Below are 12466 nucleotides of genomic sequence, written 5' to 3' on the forward strand. Positions count from 1 at the left end.
TTATATGTTCAATTTTAAATTTTTCCAGGACAGTAATTTGTAAAGAAATTATGTAGCCTTACAGTAAACCATTATTTTTAAATTTTTACTTATTTTAATCGAAAACATTATTAATTATCAGTTTATATTAAAGTGTACTTTCAAGAATCATTGCTAATTTCGAAACTAATACAGCACTTTTTTTTTTATGTTTCATTTTGTAAGCTGCGTGAGGATTTCCTACTTAGCACCGTAAACAAAAAATAAAAATATTAACAGACAAAATCAAAAATGGTTTCCTCTGGAAGTGAAGTGCTCTTGAACCTCTTTACCAGATCTGAATCTCAGCTTGTAATTGCTCAAATGGATTAAATATATTGTAAATATTAGTGATTAGACCTTCCAAGAATGTGGCAGGTACATATTAAACCACTACAATCTATTCCTGCGCATCTAATTTAATGATGCTACCAATCATTGATGTTATTCTTCTCTAGAATGAAGGATCAATACATTAATAATACACATCATTCAACTATATTTGCTTCTAGCAATATTTTTTTGTAAAAGACTAATTTAATTGATTTGAAATTAGGAGGTTTTTATTTATATTTGTCTATTATTAATTAACTTTTGATTGCAATCGTAATGAAAATGACATTTTGTGTTTTAAAATTACAAATTCGAAACTTTTCACCAATAATAAGATTTACATTTCGTTCATATTTGTTTGTTTGCATGCGTTTGATTTTACTTTAAATCCTTTTTTTAGGGGGAAAATTGCTTTATATTATTTTAAAAATTTGACAAATTTATAATCTTTTATTCCTTATTCCATGTAATTAAACATTTTTGCATATTTTAATAATTATAAAATCTTATTTACTGCTATATATAAATTTAATTATATGACATTTTCATATGATTAAACTAGTATCCATTATTGTAACTTCATAAGTTGACAATTGTCTGTATTAAGTTATATTAAAATTCACTGTGCATTGTTTTTCAACTACTCATAAGCTGTAAATTAGGGCTATCTGTTTATATATATGTGTGTGTGTGTGTTTCCTGTACAAAAGACAAACAAAAAAATATATAAGAAATCTTTTTTTTTTTCCCAAAAATGAATTTTATAATTAAGTTTTTAACTAATTGACAAGTAAAGATTTTTCATATTCCCAAGCTCTGTTTGTCAAGCTAGTCAGTTATTTTCGTCTATTTTTTAAACAAAATCTTAATTGAAAAATTTTGTTCATTTATGGTTTCTGGAAATTAATAAGTAATTTTTTTTTGTAATTATTAAAAAGCTCAATGTTTAAATAGGCTAAAAAGCCCCCACCCAAAAAACATTTATCCTAATTTTTATTAGCTTAACATTTCAATCAAAATAAATGGGCTTAATTTTTAGCATATTAAATTAGTTTTTTTTTAATTTTATAAGAATGGGTTTTTTTTTCTTGTTTTTTTAAAATTCTAACTTAGCAATAAAATAAGAGGACCTAAAAAAGTGTGTGGTATATATATTATTTACCAAAAATATGTAGAATTTAGACAGTTCTTTGTTATTCAGAAATAGGTTTTCTTTATCAATTCAAAATATAATGCAATATCTAAATTCTTTTATAGATTTTTTCTTCCAATAATCAGATGTGTAACCTATAAATAATCTATTAGTATATTATTAGATTCATAAATTAAATTCAAAAATATGTAATCAAATACATTGTCTACTTACAATGCCAGAAATCTTTTTATTTTTGTAAATTATCTTGCATAATTAAATGTTTGTTATATATATACAATTTCAGTATAGTATTTTTAATTATTACTCAACATTCAATTTAGGTTATTTACAAAATGCTTTAACAAAATGTATTTGAGAAAGGAAAGTATATGTTTCTTGTGTTTCTGAAAAATGAATAATCTTTTATAAATATTTATGTATGTCTTAATCTATTGCATTTTCATATAATATTTCCTTGTAAAATTCAACACAACATTTTATCTGTCAAAAAAAATGTTTTTTTAAATACTAGATACAATTAATTTTAAAAGAAATTTCTAGAATTGTTTTTTTCTTGTCTGTTGTTTATTTTTATTATATTGATTCTTATATATTTAAAATTATTCTTTCTATCTATTAACTGTTTATTTAAACTTATTTTCTATATGTATTGTATTTAATTACTAAAATGGGATTCAGTTATATTTTCAAAACTTGATAATTATTTATACATTTCTTTTTAAAATGGACGGAACAAAAGAAAAATTTTATTCCTTTTTAGCTATCCAATTTTTTTGTTTTTTTTATTCTCTATTACAGAATGAGAAAAAAAATCAACTCCTAAGAGATTTATAATAGTACTGTTTTATATTAAAAAATCAATTACAATCAGTGTGATAGTAAAAGTTATTTTAATATACAGAGATGTTTATTTAGAAATCTTTATACTATTTTTCTTTTCCCAGTGTATTTATTTCTTTGCCATTTCTATGTTATTATGGAAAGATTTTATTTTATTGCTGTACTATTAAATAATTAGGATTTTTCTGTATCATTTGAACTATTCAGTCTAATTTTTACTAATCATTTTATTCCCTTTTTCTAATAATTACATTATCTGTAATAAATAAATGGATAAATGAAACCAGAAATAACTATGAATCAAACGGTTGGAAGGAACATCCAACAGTATCTTCTAATTACTGGAAAGAGAAGGAAATTTTTACTATTTCTTCATCAAAGTCCCTATTAAAAGAGTTATATATATTGAAGTTTGGAAGATTTAATTATAGCTTTAGGAACTGCATTTCTTAAAGTTTATTTTAGTTTGAAAATTAAAAATTTATTTAAGAATCTGCAATACATTTATTTGAAGAAATCATAATGAAATCAATCATAACTATATAAATGTCGAGAATCAGCCTTCTAAATGTAATAAATTAATATAATAGATTTAAAAATTTCATAATAGTCATTTTTGTAAGAAAGTAGTTTGTCATTATGCAATTTTAACTTGAAAATTTTAGTACTTTATTATTAACTCAAAGATTGCTGTCAATAAGGATAAATATTGGTACGAAATATTGCCTTTTTTTAATGTGATAAAAATATAGAGTCACACTATATAATCATATAATTTTAAATACATATAATCACATTAAATACTGTAAGATTTGTGGAAAATGCCTATTTTACTAAAAATTATTATAGTTTATAAATTTAACAAGAATCTTAGTTACTAATATTAAAGGACTCATTCTCTTTAACAAGTTTCTCATTTCTTTACATTAACTTCTTATTTTTTAAATCTAGAATGGAAGGCCAAACTGAAGAAAGAACTAAATCACCTCCTCCAGCAAAAGTGAGCAGTCCAACTACTGAAGCTTTAGAGACAGCTATACTCAAAGTCTACTTGAATTCAGGCAGCTGTGTTATTGTTAAATTTGCTATTGATACACTTGTAAAGGTAAGGTTTATTAAATGTTGTTAAAAGATAAAATTGGAATTTTGTCCCTTTTCAATTAATTGTTTTGTAGTTATTAGCTTGATTTCAATAATATTTAAAATATTTTTGTGGAGGCTTTAGGATTTATATCAATACTGCATTAACTTTGGATTCAAACCCCAAATGAAATCATGACATTTTTTATTCTTTACTCTTTTTTGACTCTGTAAATATTAGGTGTCAAAAATAGTAAAATAAAGAATTTTAAATTAAAAAGGTTTATTAAGCTTTTCTTAAATAATATTTTTGATTGAATTTCTCTGAGTTAACATTTGTTACGACATTCATTTGTTACTAGAAAGTTGGTGATTTTTTTTTTTTTTTTGTCAGAACTAAATCAAAACTGTTTTCCACTTGATAGTGCAAGATCGAAAAAAGCTTAAAAGGAACCTTAATTTGCATATATTGACTGAAATTCTGAATTTGGTTATCTGCTGCATGCATTTTGATATTCATTACTATTCTTTTTAATCACTTATTAAGTTTTCTTTTTGCAATATTATCTTTGATAAAATATTAACTTGAAATTTATAAAGTTTTCAATTAAACTTTCATATTTATTTATTTTCTGAAGAATTTTTGTTATCAAATTTTTAATGATAATTTTGATGAATAAAAATGTTCATAAATACTGCTTTATGAAAGAAAAAATGAAAACATTTCCAACTATATTGTTGTAATTCTTGACAAATGAATAATACAGATAGAAAAGTAAATCATCAATCATTTTCCAAAAGATCTGTTTTTATGATCTGCTTAATACTTTAAATCAGTTTGTGATATCTATTGTGAAAGCTGTTATTACTTACATCAAAATGAATTTAAGGGTTGAAATATTGTTGAAAACTATGCCATGTAACCTATTGTAAAGTCTGTAATCAAAACAATTTATATTTTGATTCCTTGTAGTCTGTGTGCAAAATGAAGCTGAAAATAATCTACTGAAACTTTTAAAAGTAAATTTTACTTTTATGATTAAGGATAAATTCCTTTTGAAAATTGTGTGACTAATGTTAGTGGATATTTGTGTATTATTTGTGCACCAGTGATTAATTACCAAAAAAATCCTAAGATATCATGTTAATCATAACTAAAATTTTACTATATTAACCAATGACATGCAGTTAAGAAAAAAGTTATCCAATGACATATGTGTAATATATTTAATATACTAATACAATGCCAGAGGAATTTTTGTAAATGTTTGGAAATTTTATTTTACAAAACATACAATTTCGTGAGATTTTTCTGTGTTGACCTTAACTACATAACTAAAACAAACTTGCTGCTAACATTTAGCTTAACTTTGAAAAAGCATCGAAGTTAGTTTCATGGTTTATTTGCCTGTTTTCATAAATAGCTTGATTCTATTTGATTATTATAAATCTAAACATTCTTTTCTGTATAATGTAATACATTCATAATAATTTATTTCTTCTATTAAGCTATTGCCATGCAATCTTTATAAAGGTAACTTGCACCCATAAAATGCATTTTTTGATAAACTTCTCTCCCTGAAAAGATTATGTACTTTTTAAATTATAAAGTAATAATTATTGTTGTTAACATCCACTATATCAGACAAATGAAGAGATGTATGTCATCATTTTTTATATAGAATAAAATATGTTAGCAATATGTCTAACATTTTTTAAAAAATTTTATATTATTTAATTTGAAATCCTGGAATTCTTATTTTAAATTCTGGGAAAGTTATTCAACTTACTTAGATTTAAAAAAAAAATGAAATGATTTTGCTTTATATAGGGAAAGGTATATCGTATTGCCTACAATGTAAAAGCAATGTAAGATATGTAGTTGATGAGAATAGCTTTTCTATATATTCAGCTGATTAAACATTTTATCTTTTTATAACAGAAATAGTATATTATATATTTGTATATTAATATATTGTGTCTATTTCTTTAAAAATATTAATTCTTGAATCCATTAAACTAGAATAAGTAACATAACTAAATTTTGTTTTATTGAAAATTATTGAATTATTATTGAATATTACTTGAATCTTTTTCAGACTGTTGTCCAAGCTGTTAGCAGTCAAATTGCTTGTGGCACACGGGTATTTGAAAGTCTCTATGGCATTCGCTTAGCTCATACGTTATCAGACGATGTGTATTGGATTCATGGTGAGAGTATTGTTCTTCAAGTCGTCAAAAAATACCAGGCACTTCTATCTATCGATGAATGGAGGTAACATTAATTAGCAATACATATTGACATTAAAAGTGGATTAATTAATAACTAGCAATAGCTGGATGTAGAAATATAACCATTTTTCATACATGCCTTTTGATCATTGCATTTTTATAATATAGTGTTTATTAAAATAATATTCTGTATTATGAACTACTTTCAAACATTATCATTTGTATTATTTTGTTTATTAATTTTATATTCTTCTTCTTTTATACTGTTTATATTATTTTAATCCATTTCCTTGTAATAAATTTAAAATAATATTCGTAATACATAACATACTTTCACTTATACAAACCTCTATAAATTTGCTGTGTGCTTTAATTAGTGAAAAGATCTGTTACTTATTTTTACTGAATTTCCTTTTCCATATCAACAAATTTAATTTATTAATTTTTCTCTCTTTTTGTTTAATAACTTGATTAAATTGTTATATCTTTAAATAGGTGTTTTTCAGTCATAAGATTTAAGAATTTCTTATCTTTAGAACTGTTTTTCTCCATTAAAAAAAATATTAGCTCTATTATATATATATTTAAATTTATTAATCTAATAAATTTAAACTAAGCATCAATTTAAAAAATTATTTAAATAATAAAATAATATTTTAAAAAAATATTCATCACAGAAAAAAAATTATATAAAAGTTAATGTAACATTTCTATTAAGCTATGAAAAGGCTGTAATAATGTTATACTTATATTGTAATTTATAACATTTATTTAAAAATAATTTCATACAACTATACTATAAATATTTTATGCTTGTTTCTTTTTTTGCCACTCCATTTTCATTAAGGTATGAATTGCGGGTGCGTTACTTGCCTAGCGATTTGAGAGAATTATATGAAAAGGACAAAGTCACATTTCATTATTTTTATGAACAGGTAAGTTTAAAGGTTATAACATTTTTCATTGTGAAATCCATTTATAATTTTTAATCTGTTTGATGTATTTTCTAACAATTTAAACTGTTCTTATGATATTATGCATTTCTTTTAGTAAAGGCAGACAAAAGATCAACTATCAAAGGCAGATCAAATATAGATTACTTAAATTGAAAAATGTGTCTAATTTTATAATGTATTATTTCTAGTAATAATAAATAGGAAGAGCATTTAATTTATAATTTAATTAATCTATATTTTTATAGATAATTCTCTTATCCTGAACATTGATTATATAATTAGTTCTCCTTTTTTATGTATGATCTCAAAACCATGTATTAAATGTCTCTCGCACACGCACATACACACTGTGTATGTGTGTGTGTGTTTACTTTGTATTCCTAATTATTTTGGTTTTTTAATTGAAAACTGTGTAGCAGTTCAAATAAACTAATTTATGTTTTATAGTTAGTTTCTGTATGTATGTATAGTTTTGTAATTAATGCACCAGAATTTCATTGAATTAAAAACCTAATTTTATAGAATACTTGATATGATAAATGTGTATTGTTAGTTTTAAATTCTATTTCTTCCTTTATCACAAATATATGAAATATTAATAAAACTAAAACATTTAGGAATGAAAAAAACATAAATTAATGCCGAGAAAGTTTGCATAATTTATATGATGTGACTGTGATTCATCTGTTGATTATTATTTTATTCTTTTTGTGTAGGTAAAGAATGATTATCTGAAATTAAAGTGTAATGTGGATCAAGAGTTAGCATTGCAACTATGTTGTATAGAAATTAGGTAATATTAAAAGAAAATATTCTTCTTTGCTTATCTTAATCAATATTTCTAAATTTGCTATCTTTCAGTGTGTACTTTGTGAATATATATATATATATATTAGATAGTAATTATTTAACTATTATTAACTTATTTACTATTTCTTCCCAATTTGCATGTGTCCTAATAATGTGTAATCACTCTTTAAAAATGTCTATTCATGTTATTTATTGTATATCCAATTATTACTTTCTAACTGCATTTTAATGCTGAAACCTGCTTTCTATTTAACCCTTTATCTACTGCATTATGAACTACTGAAAATTTCTTCATAAATATATTTTTTGCCATAGTGAAATATATTTTTATTTGCCATATTGATAATTAAAGAATATACAAGAAGAAAAAAAAAACTCCCCGGTGCGAAAATTAATTTGTTAGAACAAATTAATTAAAGTGGTACTTAAAAGTACCGTCAGTACACTATATATAAATTTCCTCTTAATAGAAAAAAATTACGGATGATATTTCTAATGAAATTTAACTTCTTAAAAATGCTAAATAACCAAAAAACACTCTTAAGAAAACAAAGAAATTATCAAATTGACATAATTTTATTTTATGCATAATAAAGGTAGAAATTCACATTTGATGATAATCATAAAAACAATTTTTTTTTTCATTTACGCACAAAAATATATTACAAGTTGAGCATTTTGAATGTGGTTTTGATTGAATATTTTTGAGTGCACAGAATTCACAACGTCCTTGATTCAGTATGAATGTTGGCCAATGGTATCCTCTATTTTCTAAACGAACATCATTAGAAACAGACAAATTTCCTTTTCTTCTCTTTTTTTGCACAAAAAGTTTGTTCATCTCCATTAGATTTAGGTCTCCCTTTTCGTTTTGGTTGTGATTTTGTTAGCAATTCTTTGGTAATGCATATTCGAGGGACGACATTTTCTAGCATAGCAAAAAAACGCCTGTGCCACCATTTTTTCGATTTCCTGTTCCTATTATAAATAGCACATAACATGTCGGCTTTATCAATCCCCCCCCTATGTGTCCATTGTAGTCTTTTACAACAATGGGTGTGGTAGCGTCAATTTTGATACCATCTTTGAGTCTCCTTTGGACTTTGCAAGTAAAATCTAGCTTATTTTTTATTCGGAATACAAAAGCAAATTCACATTCAATACTAACATTTTCAAATGCTCTTAACAGTGTTAATAAAAAATAAATAATTTTTAAAAATCTATAATTGAAATCTATAAAAAATACTAAAACATATTGCTACACTACACTTTCATAGTTACATTATAACAAACCGAAATACTATAGATAATTACATGGACAAAATGAAAACAAGTTTTTCTCCAACACTACGTGTACTGGCTGTACTTATAAGTACCACCGAATAATTCGACCGTTAATCACATTACATAATCTGTTATCTTATAATGATTGGGCAAATAATATTCTAAGACAATACATAATGAATAAAAAAAATACAGCACTTAAATTTGGTTTGATATTATATATTTATTGCAAAGAAAAGATAAGAGCGTCAATCCGTACAAAATGGCAGCAAAAGAACACAATGTCCGTTCGAAATAGCTTCCTTCCTCACAAAATTCAACAGCCTAGAACAACTACTGCCATCTAGAAAAAGTAGAGTTAAAAGACTGTTTCTAAAACGTACCATCAGAATATAAGTAATGGTTGTTGTGCTATAAAGTTTTAAAGTGATTGATACTTATAGGTACCGTCAGTAGATAAAGGGTTAAATCCATTATTTGCCTTGTGCATTGTTCTGTAATAAAGCTTATTACTGGTTATCAAATATTACATCATTTTATTAATATTATAGTTTTTAAATTAATTTATTGATCCTTAAATATTACATTTGTTATTTATAGGAGATTTTTTAAGGATCTTTCCCATATAGCACTTGATAAGAAATCAAATTTTGAATATCTAGAAAGAGATGTTGGTTTGCATAAATTTTTGCCTGCTGCTGTGATTACTGCGCACAAGGTAGTAATAATCTTTGACTGTATCTTTAAATTATTATTGTTGATTTTATTATTGATTTAGAATATTTATAATTGGATAATTGAGCAACTTTTTAGAATTTGTATAGAATAGGTATTTTGCACAAATAAGTTATTCCATTGCCGTGATTCATTCATTCTTTGTTTTTTTCCCCTTGCCAAATGATTAAAATTGAACAAGAACAGTAAAAAAGATTTTATGATTAAAAAATGCATGATCTCTATAGAAAATCTGTATTTGTCTTGGGCTTATAGAAAAAATTTCTTTTATTTGTAATTGTAACAGATAGAACATAATTCTTTTCAAAATTTGGATTTTGAATGTTGCAATTTTTTTTTTATTTTGCTTATTCTGCATAAAACTTAAATTTGATGGTTTTCCAGATCTTTTCTACCAGTATGTAAATATTTATGAACATTATGATATCATTGTATGCCCAGAGGTTAGAAGAAATTTGCAAAAATAAAGGAATGAATATTTAAAAACCAAAATCTTACTTACCTTGCATTATTATGAAATTGATCATTTCAGTTGAAGAATTCACAATGTGAGTACCATTGCTCACTTTTAATCTATTGTAATTGAACTATACAAGTGAAAAAGTTATTAATTTATTAAATGCATGGAATGAAGTTATTCATGTATTTGTTACTAAATTTTGCCTTATCATTTCTAAACATTTGGAAAAGTTTTGCTATTATTTTTGATATAATGAAAATATTACTGATTTTCATAAAAAAATGTTCTAATGATTAAAAATATTCATGTTTTATGTGGACTTCTCCCACTTGAACATTTATAATTTATATTTAATAAATAATATATATATTATACTTTCATTGTTTCAACTGTTTTATTATTATTATTATTAGAAAAGTATGTTTAGAATTTCTATTCGAATGTGTAAATATATTTTTTTCAGCCCAAAGCCCTGAGAAAACTGATGCAATCTCATATGAAGAAGTTTGTGTCCTTAAGTGAGGTTGATTGCATGTTTAAATTTCTTCGTCTAGTCCACCCTGTGCTTTTGTATGATAGAGAGATATTCAAATGTGCCCTTGGGGTATGTTCTATGTTTCGATAAATTTTAGTTTTGTTAATATGTATTAAAATTTATAATCAAAATTGATAAAAGTAGAATTAACATTTAATCATAGTTAAGTCACATGTATGAGAAATAGAAATAAAATAGTACTGTTCAGGTTTTCTTTTTATTCACTGGAAGTATTAAAATATCGATATCAAATTTATTTCAGTATGTTTTTTTTTATTAATTACAGTTAAAAATTCATTGATATCTATAATACTAGCTATATTTTATTTTTTCAGTTATTAAGAAAGTTAGCTAATTTTAAATTGTTCAATTTACAAAAAAAAAAAAAAAAAAAAAAAAAAAAAGTAACCAATGTTTTTGTTTCTAAATAGTTTAATTTTCTGTTATTCCATGCATTTTAATTTATTTTCATTTTGTTATTAAAATGGAAGTTTTGCTTTTCTGTTTTGCTTACTTACATTAATATATTTTCTAGTAGTAAAATTGTGTTTTCATTCAACCTAAATTCTTTTTAAGAATAATTATTCTTTGACATACTTGCAAATTAATTTTAAAACATTATTATTTGTTTATTTTAATTGATGAATATTTTATCTTGTAATATATGACATAGACAACCTCATTTTACCAAAAATAAATGTTAAATTTCATATTACAGTTATGGACCTTCAGTCTTTAATGAAAATTTAATTGTGATTTTTAAAATATTATAATATTTAATCTGGCATACTATTTGTAAACTATGTTATCCATGATTAAAAATTGTCCAAACATCCATGATTAAAAATTGTCCCAAAATGCTCATCTTGACTGATCATTGGACTAGAATAACCAAATTTGGAAAGTCGGATTAAAAGTGCTCACTAAGAGAGGTTTTTCAAAATTTAAATTTAAACAAATAATAATCACAGTTTTTATGCTTTTCCTCTGTAATTTCAGCACACATTATTCTACGAATACCATTTTTACTCTACTTTAAAATTCAAATAAAAAAAAATTTTGTATACCAGTTTTATGATTTCTTTTTAATAATTATAGTAGTATTTGCTATAAATATGTTTTCCAGTAATTCTTTTCATAGTTTTATTTTCTAAATTGATAATTATACGTACCACAGTGCTATTAAATACATTTTTTTTGTGTGTATACACTTTATTGTTGTCATAAAATAAGAATAAATTTTAAAATTAGATGAATCAAATTTTAAAAAAGATTTATATAATGATGTCTTGCATTAGAAATTTCAATCTTTAATTTTTTTTCCCTTCTAATTTCTATGCAATTTATTCATAAATAGGGTGGTTGGAGTGTCCCAATTGAATTAGTCATTGGTCCAGACCTTGGAATTAGCTATTTGACAGATCGGGCCACACAGGTATTTATGAGTTTTAGTTTAAAAATGAAATAATAGCTGAACTTCTTTTCAATTTGAATTAACAAATATTTTACTACTTTTCAGCCTACTCATATGGCAAGTTTTCAGCAAGTACAGTCCATACATACTATTCAATCTGAGTATGAATCTGGTTGTAAGGCAATTTTACAACTGAAAATATCTGGAGCATCTGAGGTATGCTTATCAAAAAATTACGTATAATTCACCAATCTGAAACCTTGCTAATGTATTAGTCTAATCTTCAATTTTTTTTGTTTTTGTTTAATTTAACTGTTTGGAAAGTTAATTTAAATTTTTTGTTAGTTCTGACCCTTTGCTCTTTCTTTGGCATTTAATGTGCTAATAAAGCATATTTTAATATTTAAGATATTTTTAATCTGAATTTATAAATTTATGAGATTTAATTTTTATATATTTAAATTTGATAAATAGTTGTAAAGAATGTGAATATGTAGCAAAAATTATCAAGCATTTAAATGATAACTTTATTTAGTAGTTATTGATTAATAATTATTCAGAAAAAAGTACCAACAGTTGAAATATTAGATTTAAATGATTAATTAAATTTTTA

At 23.9% G+C, this 12466-nt stretch overlaps 1 protein-coding gene across 1 annotated transcript in view; it reads left to right on the plus strand.

Moving 5' to 3' along the window:
• Positions 1-257: 257 nt before the first annotated feature.
• The window catches only part of LOC129963421 (focal adhesion kinase 1-like), a 33215-nt gene continuing 21006 nt past the window's right edge, over positions 258-12466 (plus strand). The window contains exons 1-9 of the mRNA XM_056077778.1: positions 258-396; positions 3299-3452; positions 5527-5702; positions 6507-6594; positions 7332-7408; positions 9310-9427; positions 10368-10508; positions 11797-11874; positions 11959-12069. Coding sequence (XP_055933753.1) covers positions 3300-3452; positions 5527-5702; positions 6507-6594; positions 7332-7408; positions 9310-9427; positions 10368-10508; positions 11797-11874; positions 11959-12069 — 942 coding nt within the window. The 5' untranslated portion in view covers positions 258-396; position 3299. The remainder of the gene's footprint in view (positions 397-3298; positions 3453-5526; positions 5703-6506; positions 6595-7331; positions 7409-9309; positions 9428-10367; positions 10509-11796; positions 11875-11958; positions 12070-12466) is intronic.

The sequence above is a fragment of the Argiope bruennichi genome, chromosome 3 (genome assembly GCF_947563725.1).
Source record: "Argiope bruennichi chromosome 3, qqArgBrue1.1, whole genome shotgun sequence".
Lineage (NCBI taxonomy): Eukaryota > Metazoa > Arthropoda > Arachnida > Araneae > Araneidae > Argiope > Argiope bruennichi.